This window comes from Puma concolor, chromosome E4 (genome assembly GCF_028749965.1).
Source record: "Puma concolor isolate L17-30 chromosome E4, mPumCon1.1.hap2, whole genome shotgun sequence".
Lineage (NCBI taxonomy): Eukaryota > Metazoa > Chordata > Mammalia > Carnivora > Felidae > Puma > Puma concolor.
Genome location: NC_141683.1, coordinates 25,714,121 through 25,740,348, shown reverse-complemented (window position 1 = coordinate 25,740,348; position 26,228 = coordinate 25,714,121). Strand labels below are relative to the sequence as shown.

Below are 26,228 nucleotides of genomic sequence, written 5' to 3'. Positions count from 1 at the left end.
AAAGACCCCATTTTAACATTGTTCCCTCTTTAAAGGCCCTATCTCCAAATACAGTCGCATTCTGAGGTCCTGGAGGTTAAGAACTCACCCTAAGAATTTGGGGGGATACATTTCAACCCATGACAGTGTCCAAAGACAGAAGGACCCTCAGTCTGTCATGTGGAGTAGGGGGTGGTGGGGTTCAGTGCTCAGTTACCCTAGCGTGCCTAGCTATTGCTATGAACCATGTCTATGACCACCCCACCTCCTAAACGGAGGGCGGGCTTTATCTCCTTGAGTGAGGATGGAGGGCGGTGAGAAGAAACACCTTCCCCCGGCCATGACCCTGACCTAGGTTTATGGGACGCTCTGAACCAAGGCAGTAGAGGCCAACACCACCGTCACACTTACCAATACGTCCTACCTCTGGAGTAAAGGCAGGGGACCAGAGTTCAGGTCACCAGTTAAGCCACAGCCAGCAATTTGGCAGGTGTCTTAACTGCTGCTATGAGTTCTGCTTTCCATCTCTGAAGCCCAAGAAGCAGACAAACTTGGGAATGTGGAGCTAAGCTGAGTCCTGCCGTGAGCTCCAAAAGTGTGAAAGGACATCAGAAGGACTTAGGGAACAGCCTGGACCCTTGAAACCCTGATCCCAAGGGAACAAAGCCTCTTTAGCATTTCCTCCCATGACAGTTCTCTTTGATCCATCATTGGGGAGGGACGTCTCTCCCCTACAAGGGCAGCATGAGCCAGAAGTGGCTAGAAGTTGAGATAATTTGTTGTGCTCTGTCATAGTTTGCCCATAACTGTCCAACCACTGGGAAGCTTAGTCTTGTTATCCGCCAAATACCCTACATTGTGGAGTTTTAAGGAGGACTCAACACACAAAATAAGGTATGTAGAAGTACTTGAAAAACCGTAATGTCATCAGACTGAAGATCTTCACTAGAAAAACCTTGCACTGGAAGACCTTTTCTTGCCATCAGGGCAAGCTCACTTTCATAGCAGATGAGGACACTGAGGTGCGGAGGGGCAGAGTGACAAGCCCGAGAGCACGTGGTCCCTTTAGTGGCAGAGCTAAGGTTAAGACCCAGGTCTCCTAACTTCCAGTCCAGGGATCTTTCTGCCCCAGAATTATCATCATTATTACTGAACTGTTGGCATGAGCATAGCTCTACCCCTCCCCCGTCGCCTCTCTTCCAGGCCAGTCCCCACCTCCCGCTCGCTGGTCTCTGTTTATTGTGAGTGGAGGGTTCGGCTGGCTCAGACTGGAAAACAAGCTGGTTGGTCTGTGCTGTGGGCCACCTGGCCCCTGACTGGATCAGAGACATCCTGGATTGTCTGCGAGGAGCTGTGGGGTCTGGCTGGGTTTTGGAACTTTCGAGACAGGCTAGAGGCAGGACTATGGGGATGTTTGTCAGAACGAATGGGGTCTGTTCTCTCTGGGAACAACAGGAAACTCACCTGCCCTGGTTGCAGATTACTGGATCCTCCCATGCTGGAACCAAACATCGCTGTGGACCATTTGGGAACAAAAGCCCTTGGACATGTGCATGACGGTGTGTGTGTGTGTGCGCATGTGTATGTGTGTCCTTTCAGGAAAGAGAGGGAAGAGCATTTGGGGTGAAATGGTATCATGTGGGCAAAAAACAAGACATAGCATGAGCGATGATCCCATCCTTCCACACTGGGAGAGGGTCTCTGGGAAGAGAGAGACCCTCAGGGGTGTGGATTGGAGGCTGGTCCGATGCAGGGTTTTGTCTGTTTCCAGAGCATTTGAAAGCTCTTGGCGTGAGCCTATCCAATCAGCTTCTCCTTTCTGGAGCTTCAGCTTCAGAAGATAAATTAGTCATGAGGACGGTTGCTCAGTGCTCCATGGAACCAGCTTCATGAGGGCTCCAGACACAGCGTCCGTGTAAGACACAAGCAGCTGCTTCTCCTTCATGCTCAACTGGCTCCTGATCGCAGGGGAGCCAACAAGCTGGGATGCTCTCGGTCCTGGCTCTGGCCACCTCACCAGCGCCGCATGAATGTGACCAACTGGAAAATGTCCCAACCTCCTTTCTGCTTGAAGCTGATGAATGAAGGAAAGTCTACTGTGCTTTGCGTGGTACGGTAGAAAGAGGGCTGGGATGGGACGCCTGGATCTAGTCTTGGCTTTGCCACTAACTGGCCATATGACCTTGGATAAATCGCTTTTCTCTGAATCTAGTTTCCTTGTCTGTACGATGAAAAGGGTGGGTTGGGTAATAATAACAAGGAACATTTTGAGGGCATAGACTATGTGCCAGGCTCTGAGCGAAGGACCTTAGAAACATTAGCTGTTCTACCTTCACACCAATCCTAACAGGCAGGTGTTATTTTAAAGCCCATTTTACAGATGAGATCATTGAGGCACAGAGAGGTTAAGCCACTTGCACAAGGTGCTGTAACCAGGATTCAAACCCAGGTTTGCCTGACTGTAAAGTTGATGATCTGTATTGGGTGATCTCGAGGGTCTGACATTCGAGAATTTCTTCCTGGAAGAGAAAGACCGAGAGAGAGGGTGGGGAGGAGGAGTGGGGAAGGGGGGGGAGAAAATAATTTCCTGCGTGATGGAAAATTTGAGGCCTTTTAATTGCAAGAAGAGAGCAGGGTGTGTGCAGGGTGGAGGGTGGTGGTGAGTTGCTGTGCGATGAGAAATCTTGTACATATTTTTTGCAAATATTTTCTGCTTTGCCTTCAAGGAGCCTCTCAGCAAGGATCATTACAGGTGCAAAAATCCCCCCCACCCCATGCACCCTTCTGCTAGTTCCCCATGACCCATACACTGAATTCTGAAAACTTCAAGTTTAAAGTGACAGATCCATTTGCTAATTGCTGAAACAAGAGCTCCTGGCACAAAGGTTTGCTTTTCCCAGGGGCTTGATCTGCTTTGGGTTGGTAATGCCTCTTGTTTTCATGCAACTGGAAAAAAGAAGGATCTAACGTGTCCAGCATCTCGCCACGTCAGGAATCCGGTGAACGTGAGTCATTTCCAAAACCATTGTCAACTCTATTCTGGGAAGGTGCCCTTCAGACCAGAAAGTATTGCAGTTCAGCCAGCAGAGGACACAGGCATCGGGAAGGTTTCTGACCTGAATACTGCCTGTGTGTGCAGGTGCCCTTGTCCCCCGACCTATAAGCCTGAAGAGCGGTTCATGCCTTGGGCTTGCCAGAGAGCAGGACTGCACACTGACAGCATGAGTTTCCGTGCTTGTTACTCATCCCAGGCTTTGAAAGCAGACAAAGCAGGGTCTGGAGTCCAACCCCTTAGTCCAACCATTTAGGTAGATGTGCAATACGGGGTTTGTTGTGGACCATCAGGTTCCTGTGCCGTAGAAAAGGAACAGTGGTGTCCTCACAGGGTGATGTGAGGACTCCATGAGACCATCCTCGGGAGGAGTGCTTTCTATGTCCTGCCCATCCCAGCACCTGACACCAAGTTAGCACTTAGCACTGGTGCCCTGGCTAAACCACATAGACCGGGGCAGGTGCCCGACATGGACTAGTGCCCACTCTATGCCATATGCCCCTCTACATGCTTGAAATATCCTCACTCATGAAATTCTCTCAACAACCTTATGAGGTAAATAGTCCCAGAGAGGTAAAAAAATTTGTCCAAGGTCAAACAGCTGGTAATGACGGAACTGGGCTCGAACCCAAAGAGTCTCACGATGCGTCTGTGATCTTTTACAACTGTCGCTGCCATCTGTAGTCTATACATATGTATTCACTGGCTGAAATACATTGTGGATCCCATCCACCCTTTTGTGTCTTTTAACGGTTCAGGAAAGCTATCAAGGCTTCTGCCTGCCTTCAGTTCTTTCTGTGTGATCAGGGACTTAACCATTTAAAGGCTAGGAAATGAAAATGCTCTCTGACTCTTAGTTTCTTTATCTGTAAAAAGGAGTTTGTTGGGAAGACTAATAAAAGCATATGTGAAAATGCATGATGCACAGTGAGTGTGCAATGAATACCTGATTAAAATTTCATTATAAGTGGAAGAGAGATTATACTTAAGCAATTGTAACAGAAATCTGATGCCTTTCCTTCATTGCCTCTGTGGGTTTTCGTTTTCAGGCTTCTAGTGACCGGGTTCTCACCTGAGAAATGCTGTTTTCTTTAATCTTTTCCTTCGGGGTCCAGCATGCTGGACTTGGAAACACGTCCATCCTGGAACTTCCGTGAGCATCCTGAGAGTAGGATCTAGGACTGTGGCTGAATAGGGAAAAGTCACAGCTTTAATATCGGAATCGTATGTTTTTTAATGTTTATTTATTTTTGAGAGAAAGAGAGAGAGAGAGAGAGAGAGCGAGCACAAGCAGGGGAGGGGCAGAGTGCAAGAGAGACATAACCCAAAGCAGGCTCCAGGCTCCAAGCTGTCAGCTCTGATCCCCATGCAGGGGGCTGAAACTCACAAACTGTGAGGTCATGACCTGCACCGAAATCAGATGCTTAACTGACTGAGCCACCCAGGCTCCCTTTGGAATCTTTTTAAAGTAAGTTTGTCTCCATTCTCAAAACGTGTTGTCTTGGTCCTGGTCCATTAAATGACTTGGAAACCCACAGGAGGAAAGTACATACTAAAGATGCAATTAAGATTGTGTCTATTCCAGGACTGAGATACTTGTCTGAGGGTCCTTTCTGGCTTAACACACTTCCCTGACCTGAGCGCCTCCAAAGGGAGCCCCGTTTCCGAAGTCCTGGCAAACACTGTTCATTTACTCATAACAATCAGGACACTTAGTCTCAATGAATTTTTTCAGAGACAAGAAATCCAAGCCTTCAAGAGAGTTTCCCCTCCTGCCCGCCACCCCCCCCCCCCCCATCCCCAGGCAAGAAGTGAGTACAGGAAACGGAGGGCCTTCCACACCAAACTCTCACATGAATGCCTTCACTGGGGTGTTTGTGACAAGAGGTGGCAGTAGTTGGGATGTGGTGGAGATGGAACACCAGGAAAGCAGTGGTGAGCTTAGATTTGTTCCAGAGACAGAACCCGCATGCCGTGGTACTGAATTAGATGTGGACAAAGAAAGGAGGGATCAAGAACGACTCCTGGAATTTAGACAACTTTAGTCTTGTGCAAAATAGTGTTGGGTCCATGTTATTTATTCATCAAGCGTGGTTGGCGATGAGAAAGTTTGAAAATAGGTGTCAGGAAGACTAGCTAAATAATTACGGTACCTCTGGAGATGGAATGCTGTGGAACCATGACAAAATACTAAAAGAGCTCCAAAGAAGAACGTCGAGTATAGATAGCTGGGTTAAAAAGCATGTAACATCACATATGGTATGCTACCATTTGCATAAAATAAAGGGGGGGGGAGAATATTTATAGTCCCATCTGCTTACGCATGCAGAAAATATCTCTGGTGGGATATACCAAGAAACTGGTAGCTTCAGGAAGGGAACCAGGTGGGTGGGGCGGGGGGGAGGCTTGTTGTACGCCATTTTGCACTTTCTGAATTTTGACTCATCGACTATATTACTTTATGAATTTTCATGGGACTGTATTCCTTTATTGGTTTTCTATTGCTGCTATAGAAAATTACCACAAATGCAGTGGTTTAAAACAATGCAAATTTATGATCTCATAGCTCTGGAGGTTAGAGGATTGACCTGGGTCTCACCGAGTTCAAATAAAGGTGTCAGCAGGGCTACGCTCCTCTCTGGATGCTCTAGAGGAAAATCTGTTTCCTTGCCTTTTCCAGCTTCTAGAGGCCGCCACATCCCTTGGGTTGTGGCCCCTTCCTCCATCTTCAAAGCCAGCAAAGTTGCATGTCTCTGGCCCTTCTTCCATAGTCTCATCCCCCTCTGACTACAGCCAAGAAGAGTTATCTTTTAAGCACTCATGTGATTAGATCTAGCCCCCTCATCCCCAGGTAACCTAGGATAATCTCCTCATCTTAAAGTCCTTGATTTCATCCAGTGTGCAAAGTCCCTTTAGCCGTGTGATTAACATAGTCACAGATTCAAGGGATTGGAATGCGGACATCTTTGGGGGCCACTATTCTGCCTACCCCAATTACCTATTCAAAAAAGTTTTTAATGCAAAAAAAGTAATAATGACTCCTAAACTTTTGGTATGAGCTATTGGTGGGAAGGGATAATGGTGTTCTTTACTGAGCACAGGATCAGGGGGGCAGACACAGTTTGGGGGAGGTGGAGAATCAAGGTCTGTTTTGAACAAATTCTTTTGAGATACCAGTAGACTTTCCAGGGGTGATATCAGACTGACACTTGAGTTTGTGGGTCTTGTGCTCTCCTAAGAATGGTTGAGGCTGAAGATATAAATGTGGGAGACCCCAACATACAGAAAGTGGTTAAAACCTTGAAACTGGCTGAGAACACTCAGGGAGAGGATGGGGATGGAGAGGAGCAGAAGCCCCAGGACTGTGGTCTGAAGCCCGTAGGTAGGTGGAGGAGGAAGAATGAGCAAAAGAAGCCAAAAATGAACCTGGGGGGGGGGGGGATGCCGGAAAACCATGTTACCTCCTCCTGGAGATCCCTCAGCCACCCAGATCGAAAGAGCCACCGCCTCGCTCCGTTTTTCTCCATCACACTCCCTTGCCCACTTTGCAAGGATGAGTGCAATCTGTGATTCTCTTTTTTTGTGTGTTTACTGCCTGTGTCCCCACTATGTTGTGAGCTCCCTGAGAGCAGAGCTCTGGTGGTCTGGATCATTGTTGTGTCCCCAGCACCTAGCCCGGTGCCTGGCTCAGAGTAGGCATTCAAGTATTTGTTAAATGAATGAGTGAAGGAAAACAAACTTAACCCTTCTACCCCCAATCCATAAATAATGAAGTTAAAGAAGAAAACGGCACAGGTCTTTTGATCCTCCAGTGACCATGTCCCATAGGTAAGTTTCCACAGGAGTTGTCTACAGAGTGTGCTTTTAAAAGCACCAGGAAAACACCTCTATTCCCTGGTGTCACCATTGTTCACTTATCTCCTAGAGTGAGGCATCACCCTTACTAGGGGCAAGGCAAGCATAGTGCCTTGCCCCTAGTAAGCTCTCAATGGATCTTAATAAGCTATTCTTGTTATTTGGGCTTTTAAAAATGCAAACAACCCTGGGAAAGATGGCTACGGAGGCATGAACTCCTTAGTAGTATGAATTCGTTTCTCAGCCGGAATAGTTAAAGAAGGGCTTTAGGGTGGGCGGGGTGCAGATGCACAAAGGGAGAAAGTGTTCCAACAAAAATGCTAGGGAATCTACAGCAAATCTCAGTTTGTGGTTTTGCTGAGGCCCACACCTGCACGGCATGAGGATTGCTCTGCCAGCCGCATCAGCCACTGGCTTCTCATTTCAGGGGGTGTGAGGCTCCCTCTGAGCCCAGCCAGGCAGTGGAGGAAATGAAGAGACTCTCAAGGGAGGGGCGAAGGAGAGAGGATGGGGTAGGGTAGAGAGCAGCCACCCTGAGAGCAGCTGCCTCTGCAAGACGGCGGGCTCCTCCCGCTGCTGGAGCTGCTCCTCCAGGAGTCAGGTAAGTGGTTCCGTGGGCGCTGCGAGTTCGCTTTCAGTTCCTCTCCTATTTGTCTGGAATCCGGGAGCACCTGCTATAGAGTGGGCACTCTGTGGCTTAGAGCAAGGCACCCCCACCTTTCCTTAAACTGTACACACATCTTCAATCCCTAAATCGGAGCACAAGCTGACAACTATGTGTGCAGATAATGGAGAGGAGTCATGTCCTTGTGGCTGGAGTCTGTCTAAAGGCTTACAGGAAAAGGACTGAGCTGCAGATTAGTGCTTTATTTTTTTTTTTTAATTTTTTTTTTCAACGTTTTTATTTATTTTTGGGACAGAGAGAGACAGAGCATGAACGGGGGAGGGGCAGAGAGAGAGGGAGACACAGAATCGGAAACAGGCTCCAGGCTCCGAGCCATCAGCCCAGAGCCTGACGCGGGGCTCGAACTCACGGACCGCGAGATCGTGACCTGGCTGAAGTCGGACGCTTAACCGACTGCGCCACCCAGGCGCCCCCAGATTAGTGCTTTATGATGAGCAGTTTGGGAACCGGCAGGCAAATGTGTATTGTTGGGATTGTATATGTCCATCTGTCCTAGATTCCAAACTAGACAGTGAGGACATGAGGGCAGGAGCCATGCTCTAGTCTAGACTTTTTGGTCCCCCAAACCCTGCACAGTGGTTGGTACATGGGGATTTGTCTACACCTGGTCCAATACGGTGAATACCTGAAATGTGGCTAGTCCAAGTTGAGATGTGTCGTGGCTATAAAATGCATACTGACTTCGAGGACTTGATAGGAAATGAGAACAAAAAATATCTCAATAGTTTTTACATCAGTATAGGTTGAAATAATCATTTTTTGGGTGTATCGGGTTAAATAAGAAAAAAACATATTTTTAATGTTTATTTATTTTTGAGAGAGAGAAAGACCGAGAGACGGAGAGACAGAGAGACAGAGATAGAATCCGAAGCAGGCTCCAGGCTCTGAGCTGTCAGCACAGAGCCCGACATGGGGCTAGAACTCACGAACCGCGAGATCGTGACCTGAGCCAAAGTCAGATGCTTAACTGACTGAGCCACCCAGGAGCCCTAAATAAAATATATTATTAAGATTAATGTCATCTGTTTCTTTTTGCTTTTTAAAATGTGGCTACTACAACATTTTGAATTACACGTGCAGCATGCATTACATTTCTCTTGGGCATCTCTGGTCTGGACTACCCTGACCTTTGCTCGACCCCTTCCCTCTCTCTTCAGCTCTCTGATCAGACTATAGAGGTGCCCTTCACTCTGGGCATATAAACAAAGGCCTCAGACTCTTTTATTGGCCATAGTAAGATCTCCTGTGTATTTTATATTTGTTGAATCACGGTTTACACCTTAGCAAGTGTGCTGCTCGTACAATGTAACGTATAATCATACCCTTCGTTCTAAGGTAAAGGAATTCAGATTACAGCAAGTAGGAGGGGGACTAACTTTTATTAAGCACCCGCCTCACAAATGTTTTCTCCTTTAAATTTATTTTCATGCCAGCTCTGCGAGGTAGGCATTATTTACTTTCTCAGACAAAAGAAACTGAGGCTCAGAGGGCTCCAATAACTTGCCCAAGATCACCTGCCTAGTGAGAGGCACGGGGTCAGGACTTGAAAACTGATGTGCCTGGTTCAGAAGGCAAGTTTTCCCCCCACGACTGGCATGTGGCTTCATTTTTGCATATTTGAAATAGAGCCTAAGGGGTTCCCCACGTATCTGTAGGCTCCTATGTTGTCTGCACAGGAAAGGAGCTCATTAGGGAGATGCGGGGTTTCTTTTTCATCACGGATTTCTAGATCGTGCAAGGAACAAGTCCAGGGCTGGTTCTCAGAACACCTGGGGACATTCTCGTCCTGGCGTGGCCCCAACACAACTAAGTGACCTAGGATACGTAGCTTCCAACTCTGGAAACAAAGAGGACCTTTACCGTTTGTGATTCCAAACCTGCTGGCTGGGAAAACAAACTGAGGCCCCTCTTGTTGCTTAATCCCTAACGGGTTATGCCTAAAGTTGAGGACTTTTTTTTCTAAATCAATAATTTTTTCTTTTTTAACACTCTGTGAATCTGTTGGTTCCTTATGTCAAGATTTCTGTTGAGTGTGATGAAAACGAAATTCCAGATAAGGGGATCCACGTTGTGTGGGTGGGCAGGAAACCTCAAGTTCATTTTCAAGGATTAGGGGGCTTTTGAGGACTGCCCATGTGGTTAGTATTTTCCAGAGCTGTTTCATACATACCGCTGCACGTCTTGGAAATTTCGATCTGGTATCATTGCTCTAATGACTAGAAATCCTCGTTATCTGGGGCGCCTGGGTGGCGCAGTCGGTTAAGCGTCCGACTTCAGCCAGGTCACGATCTCGCGGTCCGTGAGTTCGAGCCCCGCCTCAGGCTCTGGGCTGATGGCTTGGAGCCTGTTTCCGATTCTGTGTCTCCCTCTCTCTCTGACCCTCCCCCGTTCATGCTCTGTCTCTCTCTGTCCCAAAAATAAATAAGAACGTTGAAAAAAAAAAAAAAAGAAATCCTCGTTATCTATTTAGCAGATGGGAGAAGCATGCCAAGTCTCTCCATAAGCCTGCTTATTAATCCTCTCTGAAAAGCCGGTTTGTAAGAGTGACATCAAAGGGGGACGCCCCAGGAGTGCTCTTTTTAGGACTCTGACAGCCTGTCCCCTTGCTGAGTCTGAATGTAAAGAGCGAGCTGTAGCTCTGATTACTTGACAGGCCGTCAGGCTCCCTAAGCATTCCCCGTCCCCAGCTCAGGCCCAACTCAAGCCTCTTTATCCAATGCGCGCTGATTGCTGCGGACAAGGCCTACGAAGATGAATTTTCCGGATGAGTTGCCGTTTCTTGTTCCTGATCTCTGGAGGGTAAATCTAAGTGGCCTACAGTAGTTAGTTCTTCTAAACGGATTTCAGGGTGAATAGTGATTTGTATCTATCCAACTTGGCAGAGCCATAAATTAATTCACCGTTAGATTTTGAGGCCCTGATGTTAAAAGAAATGGGTCAGGGAATGTACCCTTAATCTAAATCCCTTTGAAACTTTGTTTTGGGCTCAAACTTTGTTCTGGGTTTTGTGAGGGGGGGTGGGGGGAAGGGACAGACAGAACCGTTAGTAAGGTTTTGAAAACCTGCTTCTCCTTTGTTGTTATTAATTCCTTCATGCATTGAATTTTATGAGATCATGGTCTGTATGATACTGAGCATTTGGCATTATTTTAAAGTTGTGTGTCTATCTACATACACGCTTTGTAACCTTCTTGGTCAGCCCTTTTTACTGAATTCTGTCCTGTCTCATTTCCCTGACATTTCCGGCAATGAGTTCCGTCAACTTCTACTTATCTGAAAATACACTTATTGTATTTTCCTGTTTGAGGAATATTATCACCTGATATGGAACGTTTTTTATTGAAGGGGCGTCTGGGTTGCTCAGTCGGTTAAGTGTCTGACTTTGGCTCAGGTCATGATCTCGCAGTTCTTGGGTTCGAGCCCCACGTCAGGCTCTGAGCTGTCAGCACAGAGCCTGGAGCCTACTTTGGATTCTCTCCCTCTCTCTCTGCCCCTCCCCTGCTCACACTCTGTCTCTGTCTCAGAAATAAATAAACATCTACAAAAAAAATTTTAAAAAAGAATGTTTTTTATTGAAATGTAGTTGACATACAGTTATATTAGTTTCAGGTATACAGCATAATGATTCAACAATTCTACACATTACTCGGTGCTCACCGTGGTGATGATGGAGTCACCACCTGTCAGCAAAGAGCACTATTATAATCTAATTGACTATATTTCCTGTGCTTCACTTCTAATCTTTTGCAACTGGGAGTTCTTACATCTATTTCACCCATCCCCCAACCCCCTCCCTTTTGGCAACCACCAATTTGTTCTCTGTATTTAAGAGTCTGTTGTGGTTTTTTTTTTTTTTTTGCCTCTTTTTTCTCTGATCATTTGTTTCATTTCTTAAATTCCACATATGAGTGAAATCATATGGTATTTGTCTCTCTCTGACTTATTTCACTTACCATTATACTCTCTGAGTCCATTTATGTTGTTGCAAATGGCAAGATCTCATTTTTCATGGTTGAGTAATATTCCATTGTGTGTATATACCACATCTTCTTTATCCATTCGTCTATAGATTGATACTTGGGTTGTTTCCATAACTTCGCTATTGTAAATGCTGCAATAAACATAGGGGTGCGTGTATCTTTTTGATATATTGTTTTCATTTTCTTTGGACAAATACTCAGTACTGGAATTACTGAGTCGTATGATATTTATATTTTTAATTTTTTCGAGAAAGCTCCATACTGTCTTCCACAGTGGCTGTACCACTTTGCATTTCCATCAACAGTGCAAGAGGGTTCTCTTTTCTCTACATCCTCACCGACACTTGCTTTTTCTTGTCTTTCGGATTCTAGCCATTCTGACAGGTTTAAAGTGATATCTCGTTGTGGTTTTGATTTGCATTTCCCTCATGATTAGTGACATTAAGCATCTTTTCATGTGTCTGTTGGCAACCTGTATGTTTTCTTTGGAAAAATGTCTGTTCAGATGCTCTGCCCATTTTCAATCAGATTATTTTCTTTCTTTCTGCTGCTGTCGAGTTGTAGAAGTTCTTTATATATTCTGGATATTAACTCCTTATCAGATATGTCATTTGAAAATACCTTCTCCTATTCAGTAGTTTGCCTTTTTGTTTTGTTGATGGTTTCCTCTGGTGTGTGAAAGCTTTTAATTTTGGTGTAGTTCCAATAATCTATTTTTGCCTTTGTTTCCTTTGTCTAAAGAGACATATCTAGAAAAATGATTCTACAGCTGACGTCAAAGAAATTATTGCCTGAGTTCTCCTCTAGAAGTTTCATGGTTTCGGGTCTTACATTTAGGTCTTTAATCCACTTTGAGTTTATTTTTGTGTATGGTGTAAGAAAGTGGTCCAGGTTCATTCTTTTGCAGGTTGCTGTCCAGTTTTCCCAACACCATTTGTTGAAGAGACTTCCCCATTGTAGAGTCTTACCTCCTTTGTCGTAAATTAATTGACCATACAAAATTGGTTTATTTCTCGACTCTGCGTTCTCTTCCACTGTCTGTTTTTGTGCCGGTACCACACTGTTTTGATTATTACAGCTTTGTGGTACCTCTTGAAGTTTGGGATTGTGATGCCTCCAGCTCCATTCTTCTTTCTCAAGATTGCTTTGGCTATTTGGGGTTTTGAAAAACTGTTTCTTTTCTTTTTAAAAAACTGTTTCTTTTCTTTAAAAAAAAAAACTGTTTTCTTTTCTTTTACATTTATTTATTTTTGAGAGGCAGAGAGCATGAGTAGGGGAGGGAGAGGGGCAGAGGGAGAAGGAGACACAGAACCCGAAGCAGGCTCTAGGCTCTGAGCTGTCAGCACAGAGCCCGACGTGGGACTTGAACTCACGAACCATGAGATCATGACCTGAGCCAAAGTTGGATGCTTAATCCACTGAGGAACCCAGGCGCCCCTTGAAAAACTGTTTCTTAAGTGTGCTTATTAGCAGCAAGTTCCTGTTGTTCAATGCATTCCGTGACTACTAACTAATCGAGGACCCTCGCTCAAAACTGTGTAGCTGTAAATAAAAGGAGGGAAACATTTCATATGAACAGAAGCCATATTAAGTTACTTCTGGAAAACAAGCTGTTTTGAAGTTCTTTCAATATGTCAACAACGGAAATCGTCAAGATATATGCTACTTTCAAATTAATTTTTTTCTGTGAAAATCCATACGAAAAGAAACCGTAGGGTGACCTAAACTTGCAGGCCGCAGCTTTGATGGGAAGAAAAAGATAATGATGTTGTTTTGCTTCGCTAAGGCTTGTTATCTTTATCCCCCTAAAAGACCACAACCTTCAGAAACAGGGGCTCCATCTGAAAAAACGACCACAACAGAAAAAGCCTTACTGTTAATACTATTAATACGGCCGTGAGGACATGTCATTATTCCAGGGAACAGTGTGGCACTTTCAGAAACTGCTAAGGGAAATTTCTGTGTCCTTTTAACTGGGTCGAGGAGAGTCTTTCAAGGCAGGGAGCGCACAGTAGGCACTCAATAGACTGAATAAACAGGATGTGGTGAGGAGCCCTTTGCTGACTTGCCATTCTCTGGCCTCTCGCCGCCTCCTAAAGCTATTGGAAGGGTTCTGCATCCTCTAAAACACAGAAGGGAGTGTGGCACACTCAAGTTCATTCGGTGGTAAAGGGCTAAGTGACATCCCTGTTTAGATGCAAGTCTGGGCCTTATGGCCCTGGGGTACCCTGCGGGGGAGGGAGAGGAGAGAGGGAAGGGGGAGGAATGGTTGGAGGGAGCACAGTTCTGGTGAGGGCAGTGGTGGGTACTTTCCCTGTAGCTGATGGTGCTCCGGGAGTGAGGTTGGAAGGCTTCAGGGGGACTGGGTTGGATGCTCCCCCTGCCTCTGGGTAGTCCAGCAAGCCCTTCATACTAGCGGCACAAATAGAAAAAGACCCAAGAAAACTGGCTGGCCCGTCTGGCAGGTGACGGTGGCCGCGGGTCAGGCTGGAGGGCGGGGGATGGGAGGATCTGGGAGTCCTTGCTCCAGGCAGCAGTCTTCCTGAGCCTCCAGCCTTGCTCTCCTGGCTCTCTCCTTCACAGGGTCCTTCTTCCATTATGACAAATATTTAACATCTACCCTGCGGGCGGCTTTGAATTTCAAAATGAGCCAAATATAAAGTGGCTCCAATGAAGCTAGGGTGCTGGGCGCGCCAGATTAGGGTGACATTTACTGAAATGCGTTTTAAAATAGAACCCCAGGAACGTGGAGATAGTCTAACCCTTGCTCATCGCATATCAAAATAGATTCATGGCAAAATAAAACAAAGTAACACAAAAACCAACCCAGGGTCATTGCCAAACTGCTTCCCTGACCTACATTAAAAATAGGCGTTACTAGAAAGAGGTCAGAGCGGCAAGATAAGTTCTGGGCTTTCTCAGCGGCAAGAAGGAGAGATGCTCTGTAAACAGAAGGGAAACTCAGGGGTTGTGAAAAGAAGTTTTACCGTCATGAGAACTTTTTTGTTTTCCCCTCTAGGGTTCACAGGCGGATTCAATCATGGCCAGGCTGCTTTTGGCAGATCCCTTAGCCTCTGAACACTTCATTTTTTTAAAGTTTATTTATTTTGAAAGAGAGAGAGAAATGAATATGAGCAGGGGAGGGGCAGAGAGAGAGGGAGAGAATGAGAATCCCAAGCAGGCTCTGGGGATTGAACTCACAAATCCCGAGATCACGACCTGAGCTGAAACCAAGAGTCTGTCGCTTAACCAGCTGAGTCCCCCAGGTGCCCGTCTGAACACTTCTTTTTAAAAACTATCTGCCCTTTCCAACCCTTCTGTGATGTCAGAACTGACCTCTTAGGGCTCTTCACTTGGGCCACTCAGCTCGCTCTCCTTATGCCATATCTCTCCTTTCTTTGAGAACCACTTCCCATCCTGTCGTCCTCAGCTTGACTCGGGGTGGGGGGGCAGCTCTCTCTCCACCCTGCCCTCCCTTATCCTCTCTTTCCTCTCCTCTCCTCCTTCTCTTTCTATGTTCCCTGCAGAAAACTTAGGAAATATGGAGAAGTAAGCAAGAAGAATGCTCACCAGGAATCTCACCACTGAGATCATTATTACTAGCACTGGGGTCTTCACCTTTCCATGGCGTACATGCAGAAAGATGGACACGATATATTGCTCAGTGGGGGAAAAAAGAACACACAATGTGCACGTGTACAGGCACATGCGGGTCCTGCGTATTTATTTTGGTGGAGGATGTTTGACATTCTGCTGTGTTACCTGCCTTTTATTGACCGGACAATATGGTGTAAACATCTGCCCCGTCAATAAATTTGTTTCTATACATCCCTTTAATGGTTTAATCTCATTCCACTTTATGGATGTCCCACAATTTATGCAACGATCCACCATTTCTCCATATTAAAGGTGTTTCTCATCTGCTGCTTTTGTAAATGACTCAGCAGTCATTGTCTTACACCCAAATGTTGGCATACTGTTAAAAAACAAACTTCAGGGGCACCTGGGTGGCTCTTGATTTTGAGCACTCGACTCCTGATTTTGGCTCCTGTCATGGTCCCAGGGTCGTGGGATGGAGCGACAAGCCACCCCGTACTGAGCAAGGAGACTGCTTAAGAGTCTCTCTCTCTCTCTCTCTCTCTCTCTCCCCCTGCTCCTCCCCAGCTCGTACACAAGCACATGCACACATGTTCTCTCTCTCTTAAATAAATAAATAAATTCAATTAGGTAGATTTGAAGATCTAATTAGCTTTATTAAATGATTCATAAATTAGGCAGCAGCCCAACCAGCAAGCAGAGGGAAGCTCTGAAGGGCTACAGAAAAGGAAGGGTCTTTTTTTTTTTAATTTAATTTAATTTAATTAATTTATTTATTTTATTATATGAAATTTATTATCAAATTAGTTTCCATACAACACCCAGTGCTCATCCCAAAAGGTGCCCTCCTCAATACCCATCACCCACCCATCCCTCCCTCCCACCCCCCATCAACCCTCAGTTTGTTCTCAGTTTTTAAGAGTCTCTTATGCTTTGGCTCTCTCTAAGGGAAGGGTTTTTAAAGGCAGGACAAGGAAGTCATACATAGAAAAAAAATTATTTTAGGAGACGTCACTTTCATTTGGGGACAAAAGGGTAATTAATAAGTAGATTGGTTCATCTTTCTTTGAGAGATAGAGAGATCCTAGGTGACCTTATTGGTGCTGCCCAGAACATTCCTGACTAACCAGTTAAGACTAGATTTCTGCGGGGGGGGGGGGGGGGGTGGTGGTGGTGAAACTGTAATTAGATTAGGTATTAAGTCCCAGTTTGGTGACTCGGTCTAAGTGACACCATTTTGGGCTGCGGTTTTCTTTTTAATAATACATATCCTTAGCTATTTCCTCGGGACAAATTCCTCCAAGTGAAGTTGCTGGGCCAAAGAAGGAAGGTCATTCACAGGGCTTTTTTGATACATACCGCCAAATTGTCTTTCACAAAGATTGTAACGATTGACTTCCTGCCTGAGTGCCCATCCCCAGAAAGCTTGCCAGGATTGACTATCTCATTCTTTTTTTTTTTTTTTAAGTGGTTTTAAGTTGTTTTCATTTAACTTCTTTCATTACTAGTGAGATAGAATTTATTTTATAGATGTATGCATCTGGCCATTTGCACGTGTCTTTGTCCAAACATATCCTGCGCCTGGATGGGTTCAGTGCCAAGGACTGGGTAGTATGGCAGCTTGCAAGGATTGACAAGACCTGGCTGGTTTTAGGATTCACAGTTAAAATGAGTCTTCTCTTTCCTTTTTCTAGTACTTTCTATTTTGGAGAGGTTGGGATCAATGGCAAGAGATGATGATTTCCTTAGATTCATATTCAACCTCCATGCCGTGTATTTGGGTTCTTTGCAGTTTTTTCTAGAAATCCATCAGTTATGGTAGACAATGGGACTAAAAAGTAAATTCACATTCTGCTCATATTTCTGTGACAGATTCATGGAACCGACGTGCTCTTTTATTGTAGTTGGGTGGTTTTTTTTTTTTTTTTTGGCATTTTACCTTTTACTCTCCAAATTTATTCAACAATACAAACAATTTCATTTCTCCTATAGGCAGCTTTTCATTTTCTGTTTATGATTCAGTACCTTTGCTTCACGCCGATATCTTAGGAGAAGCAATATATGAACTTAGTATTTTATTTTAGAATTTGTAACTTAAAAACAATAATATGTAGCAAGTTTATGAAATTTAACTGCAGTTAATTTTTGTTTTGAAGAAACAACCCATAAACAATAGCTATGCTTGGACGCCTGGGTGGTTCAGTCGGTTGAGCATCAGACTCTTGATTTTAGCTCATGTCATGATCTCAAGGTCATGGGATGGGGCCTGCATAAGATTCTGTATCTCTCCCTCTATTCCTACCCTCCCCGGCTTGCTCTCTCTCTCTCTCTCTAAAATAAAGAAAAAATAACCAGTATCTATGCTTTAGTTGGCAGTCCATTATATAAACACCTCTAATGTATGATAATTAAAATAAAAATTAATATTAAAGTTAAAATACTAAATATTAAAAAGAATAGAAATATTAAAACTAATAATTAAAATAACTATTTTATGGATATGTGATGGTAAATGAGCATTAATTACTACAAAAGTGAGTTATGTCATAATGGAAATGATAGATTATAATTAGGAATTCTGAGCTACCATTCAGGCAGCAATATGAATTTTAATGCAAAATTTCGAATTTACCTGATACACCAGTACTAATAGAAGTGGGTTTTTTTTGGTTTTGTTTTGTTTTTAATTTAGATAAAAATCCAAACAGTGGTTGGAAAAGCATCTCCTTGTTTAGAAGCATTAGTTAATGTGGATGTTTTCAATCAGCAAGTTATCAACCCATTCTGCTTCAACTTATGAAGCAAGTAAATGTCAACACTATTGGATAAAGTCTTTATTTCTCTGTGTCAGAAACAAAATGGATTTTGTTAGATAAATCATTTTATTGTTATCTGCCAGAAAATTATTGGAATAAGAATATAAACTACCTACCTTTTGGAATCAGCAGTTAAATAAAAATCTGGAAAAAATTCAAAGTAATAGCAATGTTTATGATGCAGGTAGTGTCCTTAAATGCCATGCTCTTGAACAATAAACAACCTGAACAACTGTCCTTCACTACTCTAGACGTTTATGTGGCCATTACAGTTAATACAGCACTCCTGCTTGCATGCAAGTAACCTGTGTAGGAAACGGAGGAGAGTCTACGTGATCGTCAGACCTGTGTTTGGATGCTGGTCACTCTGCCATGAGCTTGGGCGATTCATTCACTACTCCCTAGGAATCCTCGGTCACCCCATTTACAAGTGAGGAGAAGTAACATCAGCCAAGAGGCTGACATTCTGATTTTCTTAGGAAGCCAAATGTTAAGGCAATTGTTTGAGGCTTGCAAATAAGCCCCTGTGCAAACTGAAAGCGTAAAGATGGTCTTTAAGGCAACCTCCAACCAATAAATGGCCCTGTGACAAACCTCAAGAGCACACAGGGCTTCTATTCTGAGAAATGAAATTTTGCAAAAACAACCAGAAAAACAGTTAAAGCCCCAGAAATGGTGAGAATATTTACTTCAGAGGAAGCCAGGAGGAAGCTTGCTTGAACATCTTCCTCCTGTCTGTCCCTTGTCCCCTCTGCTGGCCCCACTTGATTTCAGCAGCATATCTGTAGCTGGCCTGGAAAAAAGGAATGTGTCCAGTCTTTCCTCCATTCATCAAACATTTGCCGTAGCCTCCTATGTTCCAGGCACTGGCCTATCCTCTGGGAAGAAAAATCAAATCAGACGTGCTCTCCGTCCATGCAGGGCTTCTGAAGTCTTGTTTGTGAACTGTCTTTTTTGCACCCTGTCCTCCCAGGTTCTGTCCCTTCTTCCTTCCACTATCCTAGGTGACAGCTGCCCTTCATGCTCAGGTATCCAGTGCACCTTCTCTTTTCAATGATTTCAGTTATTCATTGTGGAAAAAGGACTGCATGTTCCCACTTTGCCCTGCAGCACCTGGCATGTCCACAGTCCCAGTGCTGCCTAGACTTAGCTGCCCATCGTCCAGCACCAGGAAGAATGCCGCCTCCTCCACGCCAACCTGCTTTCCTCACCCAATTTAGAACTGAATTGTCCTTCCTTTCTGATCCAATAGCCACTTGTTTGTACATCATTTTAGCACTGACCACGCACCTGCCTTTTGTTACAGTGATTGCAGCCAATGAATACCTCCCGGGGGATGGGAGGGTGAGGTTGGGAAGGCACTCTTTGAGCCCAGGGCCGTGTCCAATTCCTCTCTAACTCTGCTCAAAATTAGCATGATCAAATCCTTCTGTTGGTGGCACTCTGCCATCAGGAGTCCATGGATGGCTCTTAGAGTTTATTTATTTAATATATTTTTAAATTTTTAAATTTAAAAAAAAAATTTTTTTTTTTTAACATTATTCATTTTTGAGACAGAGAGAGACAGAGCATGAGCAGGGGAGGGGCAGAGAGAGAGGGAGACACAGAATCTGAAGCAGGCTCCAGGTTCCAAGCTGTCAGCACAGAGCCTGACACGGGGCTCGAACTCATCAACTGCGAGATTATGACCTGAGCCAAAGTCAGATGCTCAACCCACCGAGCCACCCAGGCGCCCCAGCCAAAGGCTATTTAGAGTGAAATCTCATGAATAATATGGGTGGTCAATTGGGTAACACTACATTTTGGATTTTCTTAAGGTAACACTGACTTCTTAAAATGTGGATGGTAAATCTACCTTAATAACCATTACCTAATTCTACACATACATTTGGACGTGTGCAAAATGATGTTCCGAATGCATCCCATAATTGTGCCATCATTTGAAGAGCAAAAATAGGAAACTATGTCAATGTCTACTACTAGAAGACCAGGTAACTAAATGGTGGGCATCCATGGAACAGAACACGTGGCAGCTGAAAAAAAGAATGAGAAAGTTCTGTACATATTGATCATGAATTGACTCCAAGATGTATTAAGTGAAACAGCAAGAGGTAGAACAACATGTGTGGTCTGGTGTCCCCTGCAGGGAAAAAACTGGTTTTCACGCGCGTGTCTCTGTATCTGTGTGTCTATGTGTTTGCTTATGTGCACACAAGGATGCTCTAAACTGGCAATGCTCATTGCCACCAGGGAGGGGGACAAGCCGACTGGGGTGAAGGGTGGAAAAGCAGCTTTCCAAAGACTCTCCTTTTGGAGCTTTCTGTTCTAAATGACATGAATGCCACATAATAAAACAAAAACATTTAGAAACCCCAAGCTAAAAAGATTACGATGTTCCCTCCTCCGTCCAAAATTAAAGATAAAAACATTGCCGGGGCACCTGGGAGGCTCAGTCGGTTGAATGTCTGACTTCAGCTCAGGTCATGATCTCACCGTCCATGAGTTTGAGCCCCGTGTCAGGCTCTGTGCTGACAGCTCAGAGCCTGGAGCCTGCTTCGGATTCTCTGTCTCCCTCTCTCTCTCTGCCCTTCCCCTGCTCGGGCTCTGTCTCTCTCTGTCTCTCAAAAATAAATAAACGTTGAAAAAAAATAAAACAATACAAACAATTCCTAACACTTCGAAAGGCTAGTCTCCAAAAAGGAGTCCTTAGTATTCCTCGAGTAGTATGACTGTGAGAAGAAATGTACAATGTGCAAGGGGACGTGTGCAAAGGGGACACTGGAAGGGGACACTGACATGCATTTGTGAAAAGAACTAGCTATTTTTGTAGTGGTGCCTTATTCTTGTCACCCTTGCCCCGTTTCACAAATAGGGAAATGGAGTCCAGGCAGGTGAAGTGACTCATCCGTGTTACTTGGACTCTTGGTTCCAAGTCTTGCTTCGTTAGGGGATTTCCTGTCTGCTCCTGCGGATGTCGTGGTGGGTGGGGGAGACAGAGGGGGACAGATACTCTTTCATCGGGTCTTAAACATACCTTTACCCTCACTTCACACCCTGATCGGGGGCTGGAGGCCAAGCGGGAGGTAAGTGCCTGTGATGGCCCCTGTGGGCCACATCTCCCTCACTCTTCCCCTGGGCTGCCTTCCGCCTCCTGGACACTGCTCTTGGCGTGTGGTGGGCATAGCACCCCTTTTTCTAGGATTGACATTCCCCACTTGATCCCCTACTTCATTACACTTTATCACCACTTTATCACACAATTTGGTTCGGGGTTCGGGGTGACTTTGGGCTGTTTCAAATCAACGTCCCTTTCAAAGGATAAAGATCTGCCATCAACTAAGGGATGCCGAAGTTCGTGGCGGAAGCTTGCCATGATTTGGACAGAGGCTGAACGGCCCTGGGCGGGGTGCTATAAAGGAGTCTTTCACATTTGTTCATTCATTCAACAATTACACAAGGAAGCTATCCATTGCGTAGGCACTGTTCTAGGCGCTGGGGATATAGGGATGATGAAAGCGGGTAAGTTTCTGTCCTTGTGGAGCTTATGTTCTTGTGATGAGAGATGGACAATAGTAAAAAATATCTATATATGATAGAGGTAAATTCATACACTAATAGATGAGAGGTGATGTGGCAGAGAGGCTGGGGGCGTCCACTTCGGACCATGTGCTTGGAGAAAGCCTATCTGAAGATGCTTTTCTTAGGGAAAAAAATGCTATTTCAATGTTTTTAAAAATATTTATTTATTTTTGAGAGAGAGCGAGAAAGTGAATGTGCATGCATAAGTGGGAGAGGGGCAGAGAGAGAGGGAGAGAGAAAATCTCAAGCAGGTTTTGCGCTGTCAGCTCAGACCCTGACACGGGGCTCGATCTCATGAACTATGAGATCATGGCTTGAGCTGAAATCAAGAGTTGGATGCCCAACCAAGGCACCCCTGCAATGCTTTTTGAGGTCTTCCCCTCCAGTGCCAAGATTCTAACGTTCTCTTTACCTAACAGGCTCCTGTGGTGGAATGAGAAAGGTAGACAAGAGGGGTGCCAGTTCCCTGGGGTTCTGTCTCTCCCAGCTGCTGCTAGATGCCTCTGAGAAGCTCTGTTTCCAGGTAAGGAGACCACCTGTCCTAAGACCCACAGGACCTGGAACAGGAACCGGCTGAGTGGACTCCCTGGTGAAATGAATTGGACCAACTGTAGGTTCCAGGACTCCAGAGTCAGCAGCGATGCCTTCCTGAACAACCCCTCACCATTGCTCTGCTCGGGTAAGACCAGCTGAAAACCAGCCCTAGGCCAAGTGGCTATGACTTACTGTTAAGTGATAGTCTGACCACTCAGTTCTCAACCCTGTGGGGTTGGTAGTCTTACTATGTTCATTTCACAGATGAAGAAAATTAGGCGCAGAGAGGTTAAGTGACTGTCTAAGATCACAGTTAAGAAGTGCCTGAGACCCAAGTCACTGGATTCTAAAGCTCAGGCTCTTTCATGGTATCATCCTTCATGCTTGTTCTCCTCACTCCCACTGACCCTCCTTGCCTTCCTAACCCTGGAGGGACACCCTCATGCTGTCTGTCCTCCTTGCTATGAACAGGTGTGTCCTATCCCAGCCAGCCACCCCCCACTGGTGCCCCAGGCTCCCCTTTCATTGTTCTGGGCTTCTGTGTGACATCTCACTCCCCACCCCAGTCTCCCACACATCAAGCCCTGTGACTTGGTTCCTCATCGTGGGTGTTGGTGACATGGGCACTGGGAAGATCTGGTTTCCAAGTCCCCTCTCTACCCCTCACTCAGAAGGTGGGCAGGAGTTTGTCAAAGAAAACCTTGGTGAGGTCAGCTATCTTATTTAGAAGGAAGACAGAAAGAACGGCAGACGGCAAGTGGACCATTAAGGTGCCTGACACAATTCTATCTGACCTTAATGTCCCGAGTGGTCGTGATTCTTGGTGTGCCTACTCCTAGATGCTATTTGTCATCATGCATGTTAGGTTGCCCCAGTGACCCCCCATGTTCCCTTCACCCAACCTGAGCAACAATCTCTGCATCTGGGTGTCTGATAAGCCAGCTCCCAAGACGTGTCTGGAGAGGTGCTACCTGCCATGGGGGCTGAATTGTGTCGCCCCACTTTATGGGGGAAAGGAAGAGGGAGGAGCCTGAGTGCAGATAAAGAGAACTTTGGGTTTGGGGTCGGAAACATAGGCTCATGGCTCCAGCACTTCTGTGGGGCAAGTGGTTTGTCCTGAAGCTTCTCACCTGCACAGTGGGAGGGTTTGACTAGGTATGTTTTGAGATTCCTTCTAACTCTGAGAACACAGGCACAGTCTGTGGGGCATGGGCTGGTGTCTTCATCCTTTGGTGCTGGAGAAATGTTTTCACAGTGTGGAGAATAGCACAGCCATCCGCCACCAGTCTGGGCAAGCTCTTACACCTGCCACCTCTGCCCAATATCAGCCCAACTTTCCAGGGTCCTGACCGCTTCCAACCCCACCACATGCCCCACTCTGGGTACCACTCACCTGTGTCATTCCGGTTACTTTTTTTTTTTTTTCCTGGACATCCTGCCATATCTGGTATCGCTCAGCCCTTTGTAAGAATGGGAGAACTTGGGAGTGAAATGACCACACGAAGACAGCAAAGCAGAGCATTCATAAACACGCAATTTAAAGTCAGAGAGATGTGACTTCAAGTCTGAACTCTGCCACTTACTAGCTCTAGGACCTTGAGCAAGTCTGATCTCCGTCTGAGTTTGTTTCTTTACTGCAAGATGGGAATAATAATTGTGCCTATTTTATTGTCTATTTATGACAATTAAATGAGATAATGAATATGCCTGATGTATGTTAAGTCTCCCCAAAATGGTAACTAATATTACATTTATATCCTGTAGAGCTCATTCACATGTGTGCTGAGCCTGTTTGGACTGCTATGACAAATGCCCATTGACTGAGTGGCTTCTAAGCAACAGAGATTTATTTCTTATAGTTCTAGATGCTGGTAGATCCAAGATTAAAGCACTGGCACATTCAGTGTCTGGTGAGAGCCTACATCCTGGGTCATAGACAGCTGTCTTCTCACTGTGTCCTCACATGGTAGAGGGGGTCAGGGGGCTTCTACGGGGTCTCTTTTATCAGGGCACTAATCCTATTCATGAGGGCTCTACCCTCATGACCTACGACCTCCAAAAGGACCCATTTCCTAATACCATCACATTGGGGGCTAAGATTTAACATACGAATTTCAGCAGGAGACATTCAGTCAAGAGCATGTGTGTAAAAATTACTCTCAAATTTCCTTTCTACTTCCTTTCTTCCCCTTTCTGTAGAGAACCTCACTACGCTGAAGCCAGAGATCAAACCTGATGAACTCAGCAGGTAGTTGAGAGGAGAGCTGGACCCACGGATGAGAAGTGTCGGGGGCTGTGGGAAGCGGTCTGCTTGGCCCAGATACGGGGATGGGTGTGACTGGGACCATGGCTCTGGAGGTCGGGGCAGAGGAGAGAGGTTCAAAATGGAGGCAGGAGGTGGGTTTTGGGGAAGTGGGAGCCCAGAGGTGGAAGAGCTCCTGTAGGAGTAGGGAGGCCCCAGGACAATTCTGTGGATGGTCACCAAAGCTGGCCGAGGCGGGTGGAGCGTCCTCATTTCTCTGGTTTGCTTCCCTCAGTTTGGGCACGGCAGCCACAGTCATTTCTGGCTCCGTTGGTGTGGTGGCTCTCATCTTGCTCCTGGTGGGTCTCTTGTCCATGACCCTGAAGAAATGGAGACATGAGAGTGAGTTGAGCAAGCTGGCCCTGGACCTGAGAATGGAGAGATGGGGAAAACTGGGGGTGGAGAGGGGGGTGGCCTTCCTGTGGGGCGGCCTCGGGGACGGGAGGAATGGGTGAGCTATGGTGTCTGTTCTCCAGAGCCGCCAGACGCTGTGCATAGAGCGACAGATTTATTTATGGTACAAATTATTTATGCCGAAAGCCATATATATGTGTGGTTTATACGCAGCAACTAAAAGAAATATTAATGCTACACAATCTCACCTCAATAATAACTCAAGTTATAAAGTGCACCAGTGGGGCTCACTCTCCCATCTCATCCTGGGCATCTAGCTTCCTCTAAGGGGCTCAATGGGTTCAATACAGTGAATTTTGCATTTCAAAAGTTTAAGCCTAAGGCTAGTAATCAACCAAGTGAAGATGGTTACTATGCCCACTCAAGCTGACTCTGAATCTATTAATTTTTCTAGGGCTATTTAAGAAACAACTGAGGCACCAGACCAACTTTCTCCATAAAACTGCGGTAAGGAAATAGTCATTATACCTAAAGGAACTTCCAGTCCCTTCTGCCACGATTTGATGCTGTTTCCGAAGTAGACCCCATGTCAGAGGTGATGGGGATGAGGCAGGGAACAGCCCTAAAAGAAATGTTTTTTTAAGATCGAGGGAAATCCAAGTCTTGCACAAGAACCCAATGTTTCATTGCTGTCCTACAGGGGGCCCAGTAGCTGGTGCTATCTATGGACGTCTCTAGTGCTTAGTTATCTGTCTGTAACTGGGGTCCTGTCTCTGAAGGAGTTTTCCTCCCACGCTGATGCCATATATTCCAATGTGATCAACCTGACTCCCTGGAAAGAGGATGACTTCGCTGTCTATGCCAACGTGCCCCCTTTCGATCGGCCCAGGAAGACGTCACCAGACCAAGTGGAATATGCCTCCATTGTATTCCACTGATGGGAAGCCAATGCGATGCTTCAGGCTGAGAGTCAAACCTATGCCCCAGCTGGTGTGTGTGTGTGTGTGTGTGTGTGTCTAGTTAGAAAAATGCATTAAAACATTCTAATGACGGTAAATGGCTGGGTATTCTTCTAATTGATTGGAAACAGAGTGCAGTTCTAATGGAAAGGAGTGGCACATGAGAGACAGGACATGTCGGTCTGAGCCACCCCAGCCCCAGAAGCTGGTTCCTGAGACAGACCGGCCCACAAAGAAGTCCTTTCTAGTTCTCACCCCTCCCGAGGCTAGGGTTGAGGAGGAGGGTTCATGCTCTTCAGGGCTCTGCTTCTCGGTTGTGTCTCTCCTATTCTGCCTTATCCAGAATTAAAACCCTGCCCTTGACGCGTGAAGAGCTGCCGACCTTGTAGGTCTGCCTGACAGAACTGTTGGGCAATATAGCAACTGGGGGGCGGTGGTGGGAGGGGCAGCAGGGACACGTGAGGTGCTTCTGACTGAGGGAGCAAGACCTGGTGAGCGCCCGCAGGCACGGAGGGCCACCCGGGGAAGGAGCGCCT

General features: G+C 45.7%; 1 protein-coding gene across 4 annotated transcripts; it reads left to right on the top strand.

The window, feature by feature from the left end:
- The first annotated feature begins 657 nt into the window (after positions 1–657).
- Positions 658–25,790, top strand: LOC147572508 (uncharacterized). Of its 4 annotated transcripts, XM_086693656.1 has the most exons (8): positions 658–873; positions 1,751–2,089; positions 21,963–22,066; positions 22,158–22,222; positions 24,277–24,325; positions 24,615–24,721; positions 25,188–25,240; positions 25,513–25,790. In XM_086693656.1, exons 3-8 carry the CDS (start codon positions 22,041–22,043, stop codon positions 25,669–25,671), a joined length of 459 nt encoding a protein of 152 aa, XP_086549782.1. In that variant the 5' UTR covers positions 658–873; positions 1,751–2,089; positions 21,963–22,040; the 3' UTR covers positions 25,672–25,790. The 4 variants fall into 4 exon arrangements, with proteins under 4 accessions (XP_086549782.1, XP_086549780.1, XP_086549781.1 ...); XM_086693654.1 differs by having other exon boundaries at positions 661–873; positions 21,963–22,222; XM_086693655.1 differs by lacking the exon at positions 658–873 and adding an exon at positions 1,470–1,538 and having other exon boundaries at positions 21,963–22,222.
- Positions 25,791–26,228: the final 438 nt, after the last annotated feature.